This window comes from Arabidopsis lyrata, assembly GCF_000004255.2.
Source record: "Arabidopsis lyrata subsp. lyrata unplaced genomic scaffold ARALYscaffold_4, whole genome shotgun sequence".
Taxonomy (NCBI): domain Eukaryota; kingdom Viridiplantae; phylum Streptophyta; class Magnoliopsida; order Brassicales; family Brassicaceae; genus Arabidopsis; species Arabidopsis lyrata.
Window position 1 is genome coordinate 20621025 of NW_003302552.1, and position 16901 is coordinate 20637925.

Here is a 16901-nt window from a genome sequence, read left to right on the forward strand (position 1 = left end):
TAACATCTAGCGGTATACATAAGCACTTAGAAGGTTTTAAAGTGATCAACAGGGTTGCACACAAGTGGTCGAGCCATCTCAGCAGAAAAACCAGAACCTTGGCTCAGATCTACCTTCTGTCCATCAACACTCTTCCAGTCAAAGCGCTGCACCAATGAACCCACACCTATATGCATCACATTCATGGCCAGGGATGCTCCTGGACATCCTCTTCTTCCACTCCCAAACGGAAGGTAACGGAAATTCTGCCCCTTGAACTCCATCTGGTGTTCACCTATCTTCTCTTCAGAGCTCTCTAGAAATCTCTCCGGGATGAATCTGTCTGCATCTGTCCATAGTTCTGAATCTCGCATGATTGCATAAACATTTACGAGTACACGTGTTTTTGACTTGACAAGGCACCCATGCACCTGGCAGTCTTCGGCGCATTCTCTTATGATCAGAGGAGCTGAAGGGTGGAGCCTCAGAGTTTCCCTTAAGACTGCTCGGAGGTAAGGTAGGTTAGGAACGTCTGATTCTTTGACCAGTCTTTTACTGCCAACAACGGTATTGATCTCTTCTCTTAACTTGTTGAACGCTTGTGGATGGTTTATTAGTTGCCCCATTGCCCACTGCATTGCTGCTGCTGATGTATCTGTTCCCGCCATGAAAACATCCTAGAGAAGTTTCACGCAGCACACAGTTTTATCATATCAGAATAGTCAAATTGAAAATTGGATACTAATTGCAGGTGAGAGGAAACATACCAGCAGGAAAGATTTCATGTCATTCCTCGTTATCTTCATTTCAGCAGTGGGATCTCTGTAAGTATCCAACAGTATATCCAAAATATCCTTTCTGGTACCATCTTTCTTCTTTGCCTCTGCCTCACGTTCCTTCATAATCCTCTCTACAAGCAGGTCATATTTCTCCATTACAGCCTCTAATTTCTTCCCGTTACCAGAAAAATCCAGTACTTTCAATGGCCCCAACACATCTCCTACACTGATCTTCCCCGCAAGCTCCAAACTTTTCTTCACCAGCTCCCTTATCTCTTCCGCTTCATTATCAGTACCTGAACACCTCGTGCTCATCGCCATCCTGCAGATTACATTGTTGGTGTATTTTATGAACTGGCTACTCAAGTCACAAGGCAACCCTTCTCCGCAACAGTTAGCCACAGACTCGATCAGCTTCAGTTTCTCCTCCTCACGGATGTCAGCGAATTTCTCCAGCTGTGGAACAGCAAGAAGCTTAGTCATGCACAGTTTCTTCATGAACCTCCAATAATCTCCATACTGCGCAAGGACAAACCTGGACCCTCTATACTTGAAATACTCAGCAGATCCAAACTCAGGTCTCGAGGAGAAATTAAGCTCTTGCTCCTTGAAAATCTCTCTTGCCACCGAAGAGCTTGAGACCACAACGCACTTAGAAGCACCAAGACGTATCTCCATGAGTGGGCCATACTTGTGAGCTAGACTCTGGAATGAGACAGGCAATACTTTGCCTATCAAATGAAGGTGACCAATGAATGGTAAAGCTGGAGGGCTCTGTGGCAGCTTCATAGCATCCGTTGAACCCTGCTCCCTCAAGAACCATTTGAAGAGAGCATAAAGCATGAAAGCAGAAACGAAGGATGTGATGAGAATAATAAGGTTAGTGTTTAGTTCTAGATCCATTGCAGGTTTATTGACATTTTGAAGTGTGATTGTATTTGTACCCCAGACAGACGAATCTTGTTTATTAGATGCTCATTGTAAATAAAACAAACAACAGATGTGTGATCTTTTACCAAATATAAAATATGCGTGACGTAACATATATGAAAATTGTTTAATTCAAGAAAATTGTTTAATTATAGTTTTTTTTTAATAGAAGGCATTTCCCCGATTGTGACAATTGCAGACACAAGAAATCTCAGGCTAAAAAGAACATCTGCAATTTCCACCAACAAACCAAACTTCTGTACAATCTGTTTAACTACAATATCCTGAATCAAGAAGACATCATCATACAAAAAGCCTAAAAGTAAAAGGTTTCCAACATAAACCCGTGAACTATCTAACAGTTATCACCCATACGATATATCATCAGAAGATGAATCTCTTATACTATGTTTTTATCATCAGAAACATGATAGAATCTCCCTACTATATCATCAGAGAGATGATTGACCCCTTCCTAGTTAATCATCAGAGATTGATACCCAAAAGTCTCAACAAAATCTACACGCTCATGAAGATATCACCAGTAGATGATCCACCTCTCTCTTAGATATCATAAGAAGATGATGTACTCACTGTGCAGGCACACCTTTATTCCCTGAATCCTATGGTCTCCTCCTAATGTCACTTCATTTTTTTTTTCTTTTCTGAGTATGAAAAGTGGATATCATCGCATTGACATTAACGTCCGAACTCTTTTCTCCCTTTCTGCTCTCTTTGCACTAGGAGTGCTTTTCATTTTCTGAATCTCTTCCATCACAACCTTCTCCACTTTATCAATAGAGTTGAGGAGCTTCTTCTGTGGAGTGAGGGCATCTTCTTCCCCTGTGTTTTCTCTTGTGATGTCGAGCAGAATCTGATGGACTTTAGCAGTTGAGGGTGGCCAGGGACGCTTGAATCCAACAGATGGACCAGGAGTAACCATAGAGTAATCATGCTCGAGCTGAGCACCTGAAAGTGGTACTAGAGAATCAAGAACCCCAAGCTGTTGTGGAGTTGGGGTCTCAATATCTCGGCCAACGCCTTCTCCCATACGAGCTCTCCTTCTCTCAACAGCCTGCATATAAGAATTTGTAAATAGAATAAATAGCCAGGCTAAGCAAGCCTTTTGGCAACAGGTTATGATATAGTTAAACAACGAGGCTAAGCAAGCCTGTTACAGAAGACTAATCCAGCTTATAAGCATCAGGTTCCAACTCAGCAGGAAAAATACTAGTGAGGTAATCAAGATGCAGCAAAACAATACTCTATGTGCAAACTCCAAACAAATCCAAGAATAAGGGAATATCCTGAACCAAGATACAAGTTATATACCAGATATAAACAGTTCACAAATTTGGCTATATATCAATTGAAAAAAAACTCCAATTAAATCCAAGAGTAAGCAGACAAATCCAAAATCAAATAAGGTTTAGTCAACTAACCCTAACAACGGCAGAAACATCACGGAGGGGAGTTCTTGGATACCAAGAAGGTAACACAGAATTTGAAGCACGAGCCCTTCCACGTCTTGTAACACCCAAGCTCATGTTCTCTCGTCCCTGTGGCGATCTAAATTGAATTTGACCTCTTCTACCACCACCAGTCCGCCGAATACCGAAATTACCCCTCACAAGCCCACCTCTACCCATCATAGATCCTTGACCAACTGACCCAAGCCCTGTAGCTTCGGACGGCACTCTCTGAACCGGAGACCCAAACAAATTGTGGTGTGTTGCTGGCTCGTCAAGTAAAATACCATGAGAGCGTCTATTGAGAAATGCGGCTGGGTAATCAACTGGTCTCTCTATTCGGTCTCTTGCTTCTGGCATTGTGATTCAACACTGCGTAAATCGAATAACGAAACCATTAGAACACACCCAAGATTGAAATCACAACACTGACGAAATTAACAACCCCAGAATTTCAAATAAGAACTCAATCTTGTCCTCCATTGCAATCAGATTTTCTCGAAACTTCACAAAGAACTTAATTCTAAACAAATCAAACCACGGATTTACCTATAAATCTTCAATAGGTTCCTTCGTGATTGCTCCGAGTGGCTTCGTGAACGGTAAAGTGCAGGGGACAAAGGGGAAAAAGAGAGAAAAGCTTTAGAGAGAGAGACGATCTGGCAAAAAAATTGAGACCATCTTCTAGGCGGGTTTTATAATTGAAAATGAAAATTTTCGAGCTCGCACGTGTCTGAGAGGTTTCACCTGTGTGAAATTTTTTGAATTTTCATCTCAGGCGGGATAAAATTTTCGTTTTTTCAGCACACACAATTCGTCAAATTCTTGGTCAGATTACAATTTTGCCCTTCTTAATAAGACTGGGCTTTTGGCCCAATTCCATTTACTAACGGTCGGCTTGGCTGGTTGGTACGGTCTATATAAGACGATAATACGAAACACTACTAACCAAGAACCAACTCTAATTAATTGTTTCTTCTAGTTATCGTTAAACCGATTGAGCCGGACAAATCCACAATTTAGTATGGGCCTGTGGATTTGGAATTTGTGACCGACAATGTAAAGTAAAGTCGGTTTAGTTTATATATATATATATTGTCCGGTTAGAACCGTGCCTCTGTTGCACAAAAACATTGTCTCGATCAAATCCGAAAGACGACGATTGCGGAGAACGGGAGAGGTAATAGAAGAGTTTTTCGTTCCGCTTATTGTTTTGTTTCATTGATTTAATTTTGGAATTTGGGGTTTCTTTTTCCGATTTGGTGATGTCGAATTTGGGTGGCGGTGGTGCGGAGGAGCAAGCTAGGTTGAAGCAGTATGGGTACAAAGTCAATTCCAGTCTGGTTCTTAACAGTGATGAGCGTCGTCGTGATACTCATGAATCATCTGGTGAACCGGAGAGTCTCAGGGGCAGAATTGATCCGAAATCCTTTGGAGATCGTGTTGTTAAGGGGAGGCCTCATGAGTTAGATGAGAGGCTGAAACAATCGAAGAAGAAGGAGCGTGAAGATGATATGGTATCTACTCAGGAGAGTAAAAGACCTCGTCTCAGGGAGGTGATTGTGCTTACTGATACGGATGATGGTGTTTATCAGCCCAAGAGTAAGGAAACAAGGGCTGCTTTTGAGACTATGCTTAGTCTTATTCAGCAGCAATTGGGTGGGCAGCCTTTGAATATTGTTTGTGGTGCGGCTGATGAGATTTTGGCTGTTCTCAAGAACGAATCCGTCAAAAACCATGAAAAGAAGGTAGAGATTGAGAAACTATTAAATATTATTCCTGATAAGGTTTTCAATCAGTTTGTTACCATTGGAAAACTGATTACAGACTATCAAGAGGAGGGTGGTGATTCTTTAAGTGGTCAAGCTTGTGAGGATGAAGGACTTGATTATGATGTTGGTGTGGCACTTGAATTTGAAGAGGATGATGAGGAGAGTGATCTTGATATGGTCCACGATGAAAAGGATGAGGACGATGAAGACGATGTTGAGCCTAACAAAACCAGAGGTGTCCAGGTGGGTATGACAATAAACGGTGAGGATGCAAGACATGCAAAAGAGGATATGAGTCTTAATGTTCAGGATATTGATGCTTATTGGCTTCAGAGAAAGATATCTCAAGAATATGAGCAGAAGATTGATGCACAAGAGTGCCAGGAACTCGCAGAAGAGCTGCTTAAGATACTTGCTGAGGGTAGTGATAGGGATGCTGAGATCAAGCTGCTTGAGCACCTTCAGTTTGAAAAGTTCAGCCTTGTTAAATTTCTGTTGCAAAACCGCCTTAAAGTTGTGTGGTGCACCCGTTTGGCTAGGGCAAGAGACCAAGAAGAGAGGAATCAAATTGAGGAGGAGATGACGGGGTCGGGCTCAGAGTTGGCAGCAATTGTGAAGGAGTTACATGCCAAAAGAGCAACCGCCAAAGAAAGGGAAGAGAAACGGGAGAAAGATATCAAAGATGAAGCCCGACATCTTATGGATGATGACTCTGATGGAGACAGAGAAAGAGGCCTGAGAGATGTTGATGATATAGATTTGGAGAATGGTTGGCTGAAGGGTCAGCGTCAGGTGCTGGACCTGGAGAGCCTTGCTTTTTATCAAGGTGGTTTCACGAGGGAGAATAACAAGTGTGAGCTTCCCGATCGCTCTTTCAGAATATGTGGCAAGGAATTTGATGAGGTTCATGTACCGTGGGTTTCGAAAAAGTTTGATAGTAATGAAAAGCTTGTAAAAATTAGCGATTTGCCAGAGTGGGCCCAACCAGCTTTTGGGGGAATGCAACAGTTGAACAGGGTTCAGAGCAAAGTGTACAGCACTGCTCTTTTTAAGGCCGAGAACATTCTTCTTTGTGCTCCAACTGGTGCGGGGAAGACCAATGTTGCTGTGCTCACCATACTGCACCAGCTTGGATTGAATATGAACCCAGATGGAACGTTTAATCATGGGAATTACAAAATTGTCTATGTTGCACCAATGAAAGCCCTTGTTGCTGAGGTCGTGGATAGTCTATCTCAACGGTTGAAGGATTATGGAGTTACTGTGAAGGAACTCAGTGGGGATCAGTCCCTTACTGGGCAAGAAATCAAAGAGACTCAGATAATTGTTACAACGCCAGAGAAGTGGGATATCATCACCAGGAAATCTGGAGATCGCACTTATACTCAGCTTGTGAGGCTCCTTATAATCGACGAAATTCATCTTCTTCATGATAATCGAGGGCCTGTGCTTGAAAGTATTGTCGCTAGGACTCTTAGGCAGATTGAAACCACAAAGGAGCATATTCGTCTGGTAGGTTTATCTGCAACACTGCCAAACTGTGACGATGTAGCTTTATTTTTGCGGGTGGATCTTAAAAATGGGTTGTTTAAATTTGACCGCAGCTACAGACCTGTGCCTCTCAGTCAGCAATATATAGGAGTTAATGTGAAAAAGCCGTTGCGGAGGTTCCAATTGATGAACGATATATGTTATCAGAAAGTAGTGGCTGTTGCTGGAAAACACCAGGTCCTTATCTTTGTCCATTCGAGGAAGGAAACAGCAAAAACTGCAAGGGCGATACGGGACACCGCTATGGCAAATAATACCCTCAGCAGATTCTTGAAGGAAGATAGTCAAAGTCGTGAAATTCTTCAGAGTTTGACTGAACTTCTCAAGAATAGTGACCTGAAAGAGCTTCTGCCTTATGGTTTTGCAATTCATCATGCCGGGTTGACAAGGACTGATCGTGAGATAGTTGAGAATCAATTTCGCTTGGGGAATTTGCAAGTGTTGATTTCCACGGCAACTCTTGCCTGGGGTGTGAATTTGCCCGCACATACTGTCATTATCAAAGGAACCCAAGTATATAATCCTGAGAGAGGGGCGTGGATGGAGCTGAGTCCTTTAGATGTTATGCAGATGATTGGTCGTGCCGGAAGACCTCAGTATGACCAACAGGGAGAGGGGATAATAATCACTGGATACAGCGAGCTACAGTATTATCTTCGTTTGATGAATGAGCAACTGCCTATTGAAAGCCAGTTTATTTCCAAACTTGCTGATCAGCTCAATGCTGAAATTGTGCTTGGAACCATTCAGAATGCTAGAGAAGCTTGCCGCTGGCTTGGCTATACATATTTATATGTCTGCATGGTTCGGAATCCGACACTGTATGGCGTACCGCCTGATGCCCTTGCAAAAGACTTGCTATTAGAGGAGAGAAGAGCTGATCTGATACATTCTGCTGCTACTATCTTGGACAAGAACAACCTGATTAAGTACGATAGGAAAAGTGGACACTTCCAGGTTACCGATTTGGGACGCATTGCTAGCTACTACTACATAACCCATGGGACAATAGCTGCATACAATGAGAATCTGAAGCCAACAATGAATGATATAGAGCTTTGCCGTCTGTTCTCACTGAGTGAGGAGTTCAAGTATGTCACTGTTCGACAAGATGAGAAGATGGAACTGGCAAAGCTTTTGGATCGTGTACCGATTCCGGTAAAGGAAACACTAGAAGATCCTAGTGCAAAGATCAACGTTTTGCTGCAAGTATATATTTCAAAGCTAAAGCTCGAGGGTCTTTCTTTGACATCTGACATGGTTTATATTACCCAGAGTGCTGGACGTCTGCTACGAGCTATTTTTGAGATTGTGTTGAAGAGGGGGTGGGCTCAACTGTCTGAGAAAGCTCTCAACTTGTCTAAAATGGTAGGGAAGAGGATGTGGAGTGTTCAGACACCCCTCTGGCAGTTTCCTGGAATTCCCAAGGAGATTCTGATGAAGGTGGAGAAGAATAATCTGGTGTGGGAGAGGTACTATGATCTATCTTCACAGGAGCTAGGAGAGCTTATTCGTAATCCTAAGATGGGCAGACCACTTCACAAGCACATCCATCAGTTCCCAAAACTGAATCTTGCAGCACATGTTTTGCCGATTTCTCGTTCTGTTCTGCAGGTGAAGCTTACAGTGACACCTGATTTCCACTGGGATGACAAAGCACATAAATATGTTGAACCGTTTTGGATAATTGTGGAAGACAATGATGGTGAAAAGATCCTTCATCATGAGTACTTTCTTTTGAAAAAGCATTATATTGATGAGGACCACACGTTGAACTTCACTGTGCCAATCTCTGAGCCAATTCCCCCACAGTATTTCATTCGAGTGGTTTCAGACAAATGGCTTGACTCGCCGACTGTGTTACCTGTATCTTTCAGGCATCTTATTCTTCCAGAAAAATATCCACCACCTACAGAGCTACTGGATTTGCAGCCCCTCCCGGTGATGGCCCTAAGGAATCCGTCTTATGAAACTCTGTATCAGGATTTCAAGCATTTCAATCCAGTGCAGACTCAGGTCTTTAGTGTTTTGTATAACACAAGTGACAATGTATTGGTTGCTGCTCCCACAGGAAGTGGGAAGACTATATGTGCGGAGTTTGCTATATTAAGGAATCATCTTGAAGGACCTGATTCTACTATGCGTGTTGTCTATGTAGCACCTCTTGAGGCTATTGCCAAGGAGCAGTTTCGTGATTGGGAGAAAAAGTTTGGAAAGGGGCTTGGTTTACGGGTTGTTGAGTTAACTGGGGAAACAGCATTGGATCTTAAGCTGCTTGAGAAAGGTCAGATAATCATAAGTACTCCTGAGAAATGGGACGCTCTATCCCGCAGGTGGAAACAGAGAAAATATATCCAGCAGGTTAGTTTGTTTATTGTTGATGAGCTTCATTTAATTGGGGGTCAAGGTGGTCCAGTATTGGAGGTAATTGTCTCTAGAATGAGATATATTTCAAGTCAGGTCGGGAATAAAATCAGGATTGTTGCATTATCGACTTCCCTTGCAAATGCCAAAGATCTTGGGGAGTGGATTGGGGCCAGTTCATGTGGCTTTTTCAACTTCCCGCCTAATGTTCGTCCTGTCCCACTGGAAATCCACATTCATGGGGTGGACATATTGAGTTTTGAAGCCAGGATGCAGGCGATGACTAAGCCAACATACACTGCCATAGTCCAGCATGCCAGGAACAAGAAACCAGCTATCGTTTTTGTCCCGACCCGTAAACATGTCCACCTTACTGATGTGGATCTGATAGCATACTCACACATGGACAACATGCAGAACCCTCATTTCCTTTTAGGGAATCTGGAAGAATTAGAGCCTTTTGTTAAACAAATCTGTGAGGAAACTCTGAAGGAAACTTTACGTCATGGTGTTGGCTACTTGCATGAGGGTTTAAGCAATCTGGATCAGGAGATTGTGACTCAGCTTTTTGAAGCTGGACGGATTCAGGTATGTGTAATGTCTAGTTCATTGTGTTGGGGCACTCCATTGAAGGCGCATTTGGTTGTTGTAATGGGAACACAATTCTATGACGGACGGGAAAATTCTCATTTGGATTACCCGATATCTGATCTGCTCCAGATGATGGGTCGTGGTAGCAGACCTCTGCTTGACAACGCTGGGAAGTGTGTGATCTTCTGTCACGCACCACGTAAAGAGTATTACAAGAAATTTCTGTATGAAGCCTTTCCGGTTGAGAGTCATCTCCAACATTTCTTGCATGATAATTTCAATTCAGAAGTGGTTGCTAGAGTTATAGAGAACAAGCAAGATGCTGTTGATTATCTTACCTGGAGCTTCATGTACAGGAGGCTTCCCCAAAACCCTAACTACTACAATCTCCTGGGAGTGAGCCACAGACATTTATCTGATCACCTCTCAGAGCTAGTTGAAAACACTTTGTCTGATCTTGAAGTGAGTAAATGCATTGAAATAGAGAATGAGTTGGATCTCTCTCCTCTCAATCTTGGTATGATTGCTTCGTATTATTACATAAATTACACCACCATTGAGCGATTCAGTTCTCTCTTGGCTTCCAAGACCAAGATGAAGGGTCTTCTTGAGATCTTGACTTCAGCTTCGGAGTATGACTTGATTCCTATACGTCCTGGTGAAGAAGACGCAGTTTGGAGACTCATCAATCACCAGAGGTTCTCTTTTGAAAACCCAAAATGCGCAGACCCTCGTGTGAAAACAAACGCGCTTCTTCAGGCGCATTTCTCAAGGCAAAAAATCAGCGGTAACCTGGCAATGGATCAGCGTGAGGTCCTCTTATCTGCAACAAGACTTCTTCAAGCAATGGTCGATGTGATATCGAGCAATGGCACTCTAGATCTTGCTATTTTAGCTATGGAAGTAAGCCAGATGGTGACTCAAGGCATGTGGGATCGAGACTCCATGCTTCTGCAGCTTCCTCACTTCACAAAGGACTTAGCGAAAAGGTGGCAAGAGAATCCGGGGAATAACATCGAAACCATATTTGATCTTGTGGAAATGGAAGAGGACAAACGCCAAGAGCTTCTCCAAATGTCAGACGCTCAGCTTCTTGACATTGCCAGATTCTGCAACCGCTTCCCCAACATTGACCTTACATATGAGATTGTGGGCAGCAACGAGGTAAGCCCTGGAAAAGATATCACATTGCAGGTAATACTGGAGAGAGACATGGAGGGAAGGACAAAGGTGGGACCTGTGGACGCACCAAGATATCCCAAGACTAAAGAAGAAGGTTGGTGGCTAGTCGTTGGAGAAACCAAGACGAACCAGTTGATGGCCATCAAGAGAATCTCTCTGCAACGGAAGGCGAAGGTGAAGCTGGGGTCTGAACCAGGAGAGAAGTCGTATACACTCTACTTCATGTGCGATTCTTACTTGGGTTGTGACCAGGAGTACTCTTTCACTGTTGATGTCAAAGATTCTGATGCCGCAGATCACATGGAAGAATGATTTATGTTTTCTGGTTAGTTTTCGCGTCTTTCTTTGTTTTCTGGTCATAATTTCGCATTTAGCTACTGTTGTTGATCTTACCTTTTGTAATACAACATGTGATTACTAGATTCTGCATCGTAGCTGGAGTTTGCTGTTCCAACATGACCAGGAGAGAAGTCGTATACGCACTACTTCATGTGCGATTCTTACTTGGGTTGTGACCAGGAGTACTCTTTCACTGTTGATGTCGAAGATTCTGACGTTGCAGATCACATGGAAGAATGATTTATGTTTTCTGGTTAGTTTTCGCGTCTTTCTTTGTTCTTCTGGTCGCATTTAGCTACTGTAGTTGATCTTACATTTGATTACTAGATTCTGCATTGTAACTTGGATGTGAAAAAAGAAAGAAAAGAACAAATCGAGTACTATTTTATTGCTTAGGATGTTGTTGAAAGCAGATGCTTTTTCCTCAAGAGCTTACATAGACAATTTGGTCTGTTTCGGCTAAAAAATATTCAGACATGACATAGTTTCTTTCTTATCCTTCTCTCTGCTTTTTTTAGTCCTATCTACACACTTTGTTGCGCCCTATATTGACTTCTTCTCTTTGTTCATACACTTGCAGTTAGCTCTGTTGTCGTTTAGAATCTGTGTAAACCAACCCAACAGAAGTCTAAATCAATTCAATCGGATTACACTTAAACCGGCCCTTTAGTTTTTCCACAATGATCATGAACTTTACCTTATACTGTCTTTGTAAATCTTTGATGTAATCCACTGCTAAATCCAACATATCCGAAGTGTTCGTTTGCTGTTAAAACATAAGGAACCAACATCATTGAACCGAGTCAATGCAAGGGAAAACACTTCGTTTATGATCAAGACTCATTACAAGGAAGTTCCAGAAAACTGTACCTTGTCCATGTTAGGAACAAGCTCTTGTAATTTCCTCATTCGCTCGCTTATCCGCGTTCTTCTTACCTGACACAATTTGACAAAAGATTTTTTAGGAAAGAAGAAACTTTTCAGGCATTAGACTTCTAAAATCAAACTAGAGTATGCTTCAAAAGGACTTCTATTCATATGTAAAGATGGTTTTGAACTAGTTGAAGTTACCCGTTCAGCGATGCTTCGAGGATGTGTAGCGCAACCACGTTTGGCTCTAATTTTACAAGGAACAGAATCTTGCAACTGAAGATACTTATCTACTGAAACCATGTCCGACGCTGTTGATGAGGACTTGGGTAGACTCAAATGATGCGACAGTAACTGCATACGATTCCCGGACTCTCCGTTCTGTACAAAACATCATTCAATTCTCTAGAAACCAGTCCAAGAAATCAACTCCACTTTCAGCTATTGAGCTATATAAAATGTCTAATGACCAACAACCAAAATAAACCGGTTGGAGAAACCGAGTTACCTGAGCTCCGAGAAACAATTTTCCATCGTCCTCTGTTTCTCTTTTAAGGGAGGATAAGTTATCAATGAAGCTGGATGGATCATTCCAATGGCTATATTGAAAATTCGTTTCGGGTGCAATTTCAGGTATTTGAGAGAGCATTCCCAGTGAAGAAGGTGGCCTTGAAGAGAGGCTGCAATGGCGTCTTAATCCGTTGGAGTTAGATGGACTCTCTTCATCTTCTTCGTAATTCATCATATTTCTCATTGAACCATAACCTGCAAATTGGTAAGTATAGTAGTAGAAACCATCAAACACTTATTAATTTGTTGAGTCCAAAGTGTTTACATGGTTGACAAAATCAGATCTTGTCTTAAAACATTCAAAAATCTTGAATCCAGTATTAAGACATATATTAAAAATTTATTTCAGACAACAAAAAAGGAAGAAACTTTGTTGCAGAGAGCGAAACGGTACCGTTGTGGTCAGAGAGGTTAGTGAACATTCCGGCGGGTGAGCTGCTTTGCCGGAGAAGATTGGATTCAACTGGTTTGGTGTGATGATTATTTATACCCAGAAACTGATCCAAACCAACCGAGTTCATCATCCCTTTACTCTGCCTCGGGTAATGCGGCGGCAAACCCAGAAAACTCGACGGCTCAAGCTGCGGTGGCGGCGGCAGAGTGGCGGCGTATGAAACAGAGGTGTTCGTTAACGAAACCGGAGACTTATCCTCGAATTTAGGTGAACCCAGATCGTCGTTTACGCCATTAGAGCTAACGAATCGTGAAAGCAACCTATCGGAGTCGAATCCAATCTTGTCGTCGTCAACAAAAGCGGCGAGAACAGAGCTCGGAGCTGATCTAAAACGAAGAAGACCCGACCCGGTGTGATTCGGGTCGTAGAGATGATTATTTGAATCCATTAAAAAATGGGACGAAAATTCCCCTGATTTTCTTCCTGTGCTCTGTTTCGTGACGTTTCAGGAAGAACAAATATGTAGAAAACCGAATCTTAATAAGCTTTCCAACGTCAACCGTTGATATATGAATATAAGCTTTCCTTTCTGTTTCTCCCTTGTCAAGTTCTTGTTTGTGTCACTTTTCCGGGAAATATAACTTGAGCTTGAGATGTAGTAAGCTTGAAGTTGGAGAAGATAAAACCTTGAAGAGGAAACAAAGAGGAGGTTTCGTGTGAAGAAGAGGTGAGAGAGAAAGAGAGAACGGTGAAGAGAGAAGGTGATGATGAATATTTATCGTCTTTTTGCTTCTGAGTTTCTGCGTCCAACTTTAATTGCTGAAGATAGCGGCGGATCCAAAAGCATTTTTACCAAAATTATTATAATTAAAATTAAAATTAAAAATAAGAAGAAAAAAGTAGCAGAGGAAGACGTCGTTTTAAGCCGCCTGTGAGGCTGACTCACGGAAATGCCTTATCATTTTCTATTTTATTTTTAATTACTAGTATTTTTTTTTTTTAAGAATATGAAATTTTATTTATAGAAAATGTAAATGAGAATAGAGTGTAGATTTTTAGATGAAATACATACTTTATACTCGTAATAAAGAAAGAGCATGTGAAGTAATTTACCTACCTAATCAATTTTAGCAAGTATACTGATGGACCCGTGACAAATTATTTCTCATTTTATAACCTACAAGTATCCATAATATCGCCTATTATTATATACAAAGAGAAAATTTACCTAATTTTTAAAAATTTTGCGGAGTTTTTATAGTAAAAATTGTTATTTTAAAAATTTTGGGCCTTTTTATACATTTTTTTATAAATAATTAGGCCTCTTAAAATATAATTCTCATATTAATAATATTTTTATAAAATATTTGGGCTTTTTTTATATGTAAATTTTTTTATAAAAAAAAAGCCCCGGGCCGTCGCACCTCCGCCCTACCCATCTGAGCCGGGGCTTCTGATAGACCCGTGACAATTATTTCTCATTTTATAACCTACAGTATCAATAATATCATTTTCTATACGATTATTCTAGTCTTTTACTTTGTCATCTATATGACTTTAGGTTCTTTATATAGAAAATATGGGAAAATATGTGATGTTTCGACCCTAATTTATAACACTCGAAGAAAAATATCTGTGTTGGGGACAATGAAATCGCTTGTAGGCCATACGATTATAACAAGATGCATTCATTTCAATATATATATATATATATATATATATATATATATATATATATATATATATATATACATGTTTTTTATTTTGGGTCGGTAGTTTAACTAATGTTACAATCTAAAATGAGAGAGTTTTCATGGTCAGGGATTCGAAATACCAAACATCAACAATTTAATATGTTTAAGGGACATGGATATAATCTCTAATATTTCTTGGTTACCTTAATAATAATAGACTACATACATAATCAGCAATTGTACAGACAAAATCTAATTAATATTCACTCGCATTGTACAATTTAAGAATTTCAGATTGTCCCATCATAGTATAAAAGTCAGAAGTTAGATGGTTAATATAGTTAGACACAAAAACATACTTTAAAGAGAAAGAAAGAAAATTGTCGGAAGTACAGTTTGTGTAAGTAATAAGAGAGATCAAAACTGTTAACTTTTTAACAAAATTTACGTACGTGGCTTTCCAAATCCGATTTAAGGTTCACGGAACCACAGTCCAGCTTACGACACGATCGTGACGGAGGACGTTGACGTTGACGCCGTTAACACGCATTGGGAACGTAAGTTGGCGTCGACTGGCGACTATAGTGTATGTGACATACGGTACATCTGCATGAAAAAGTATGATTGAAACCTAAACTCTAAAACCTCATTGGTCTAGGGATGATACAGTGACGTGACTCTATGTGAACGATACACACCAGATTACGCCTCCTCTAAATCTCTTTAAATCTTATCTTATTTTAACTTTAATAATTCACGAGCGCCGTCTTTTCTAAAATTTAAATCCAATAAAGCGACTTGCGTTTCTCTAATCAAGTTTTCATTTCAGCCCTTTAATGGGGAAATTGATTAGTTTCATTTCAGTCCTCCTTTAAACTTGTGGTTTATGTTTTCAAAAAACATATTTGTATCGTATCAATCTGAATTATACCTTTTAATTAGTACTACATTGTAAGAATTGAAAAAGAACGAACTTTACTAAGAAACTAAGAATGAACCGGACCATATTGAGAGGATTGGGGTGGTGAATTGCTTTGAATGTGAATTTATTCTCTATGGAGTTATTAGTTGTTTCATTCTTTTTTTATATGGGGACTACGGTTTATGTGCCTAAGACTATCTTCAATGTCCAACTCTATTTTTTATTTTATTTTAGAGTTGACTCTATTTTAAAGGCATTTTATTCTAATGTATGTCTCTAAAATAGAGAAAAATATAAAGTAGTCTTATTTTTTTACTCTATATATAGAGTAATCTCTACATTTTTCTTCTATTTTAGAGCTAACTCTATTTTAAAGGCATATAATGGAGCAAAATCAACTATATTTCCTCTAAAATAGAATCATCTCTAAAATAGAGGAAAAAATGAAGTTGGGCATTGGAGATGCTCTAAAGCTCTATATATATTGATGACATTGATATAGACTAAGCTACACAGTTTTAAAACTTCGAGCTGTTTAATAATTAATCAACAAGAAGACAAAATTGTATGAACAAGCACATGCACATACATAATACTACTATTTAAGCATAAGTAATGATTTAAAAGTTGTACATACTATCTCGAAACTAGCTATACTGATGTTAGTTTGTTTTAAATCACTAATGTATGGCAGAAGAAAAAGACATAACTCAAAACTACATTGATCTAATTCAGCTGAATCAAAATTTCATATCACCGTGCAATGAAAAGTATATATGTTTAATCATATTATTCATATACATAACAAATTTTAATTTATTTCTTCAAATCAAACCAGTATTTCCTAGCTCAAAGGAATCCATACCAATATATGATTTGTAATCTATAACAACTATTTTCCAAATCATCACACACAAATGTTCTCAAGTGCTCTCACTTCAATGTAGGTTATAATCCTTTAGTTTTTTTTTGTAAAGACGTGCATAAAATAAACTCTTCATTGTTGAAGTTATTTTCCAGTGTTGTCAACATTTTTCTTCTAAAAGCAATGGATACAACGGGAAAAACACCCCAAAAAAAAAGAGGGAAAAAAGCAATGGAAATTAAAGAGGCAAAATAGGACGTATTAAGTGCAATTTAAAAAGGTTTGGCCTAAAAAAATGTGGAAAATTATAAAAGCAAATCCCGTCCGTGGCTTTGTGGATGGGAACATGAACACGTGAGACCCCCATTAGTTTCTCAATGTTGTTGTGTACATTTTGTTTTTCCTACTGTTGATCGTATTTGAATTTTAATAATATAAAAACAAAACGATTGCCCATCAATTTATTTAAAATATTTATGTTCTTTAAAAAAAAAAGATTACATTGATAGAAGTGGGGAATCGTGGTCCACCAGCTTTGGCTTTTATAATGTCAACAAGCTCAAAAAGGGGGCTTCACTATTTTATTTTCTTCCGTAAGGAACTTCTAAATTAAGCAAGTGTTTCTCTCCT

The 16901-nt window shown here is 39.9% G+C and overlaps 4 protein-coding genes across 8 annotated transcripts; 1 reads left to right on the forward strand and 3 right to left on the reverse strand.

Annotated features, from left to right (window-relative positions):
* Positions 1 to 5: 5 nt before the first annotated feature.
* Positions 6 to 1797, reverse strand: LOC9316043 (3,9-dihydroxypterocarpan 6A-monooxygenase). The gene is made up of 2 exons (XM_002881782.2): positions 747 to 1797; positions 6 to 656 (listed from the first exon to the last, which is right to left on the reverse strand). The coding sequence occupies exons 1-2, from the start codon at positions 1659 to 1661 to the stop codon at positions 27 to 29; spliced, it is 1545 nt and encodes a 514-aa protein (XP_002881828.1). The 5' UTR covers positions 1662 to 1797; the 3' UTR covers positions 6 to 26.
* Positions 1798 to 1905: 108 nt separating this feature from the next.
* Positions 1906 to 3928, reverse strand: LOC9317895 (protein POLYCHOME). Its single transcript, XM_002881783.2, has 3 exons — positions 3707 to 3928; positions 3131 to 3529; positions 1906 to 2763 (listed from the first exon to the last, which is right to left on the reverse strand). The coding sequence occupies exons 2-3, from the start codon at positions 3515 to 3517 to the stop codon at positions 2374 to 2376; spliced, it is 777 nt and encodes a 258-aa protein (XP_002881829.1). The 5' UTR covers positions 3518 to 3529; positions 3707 to 3928; the 3' UTR covers positions 1906 to 2373.
* A 349-nt stretch (positions 3929 to 4277) lies between these two features.
* Positions 4278 to 11703, forward strand: LOC9317896 (DExH-box ATP-dependent RNA helicase DExH13). 4 transcript variants are annotated; one of them, XR_002332833.1, is made up of 3 exons: positions 4278 to 10942; positions 11039 to 11209; positions 11537 to 11703. XR_002332833.1 is itself a non-coding variant. In XM_021029562.1 (3 exons), exon 2 carries the CDS (start codon positions 5104 to 5106, stop codon positions 10927 to 10929), a length of 5826 nt encoding a protein of 1941 aa, XP_020885221.1. In that variant the 5' UTR covers positions 4810 to 4905; positions 4985 to 5103; the 3' UTR covers positions 10930 to 10942; positions 11039 to 11351. The 4 variants fall into 4 exon arrangements, 3 of the variants coding, with proteins under 3 accessions (XP_020885220.1, XP_020885219.1, XP_020885221.1); XM_021029562.1 differs by lacking the exon at positions 11537 to 11703 and having other exon boundaries at positions 4810 to 4905; positions 4985 to 10942; positions 11039 to 11351; XM_021029561.1 differs by lacking the exon at positions 11039 to 11209.
* LOC9316044 (transcription factor bHLH130) lies at positions 11318 to 13629 on the reverse strand. 2 transcript variants are annotated; one of them, XM_002881784.2, is made up of 6 exons: positions 12791 to 13629; positions 12335 to 12591; positions 12028 to 12207; positions 11827 to 11892; positions 11654 to 11722; positions 11318 to 11559 (listed from the first exon to the last, which is right to left on the reverse strand). In XM_002881784.2, the coding sequence occupies exons 1-6, from the start codon at positions 13236 to 13238 to the stop codon at positions 11500 to 11502; spliced, it is 1080 nt and encodes a 359-aa protein (XP_002881830.1). In that variant the 5' UTR covers positions 13239 to 13629; the 3' UTR covers positions 11318 to 11499. The 2 variants fall into 2 exon arrangements, with proteins under 2 accessions (XP_002881830.1, XP_020885222.1); XM_021029563.1 differs by having other exon boundaries at positions 11318 to 11722.
* Positions 13630 to 16901: the final 3272 nt, after the last annotated feature.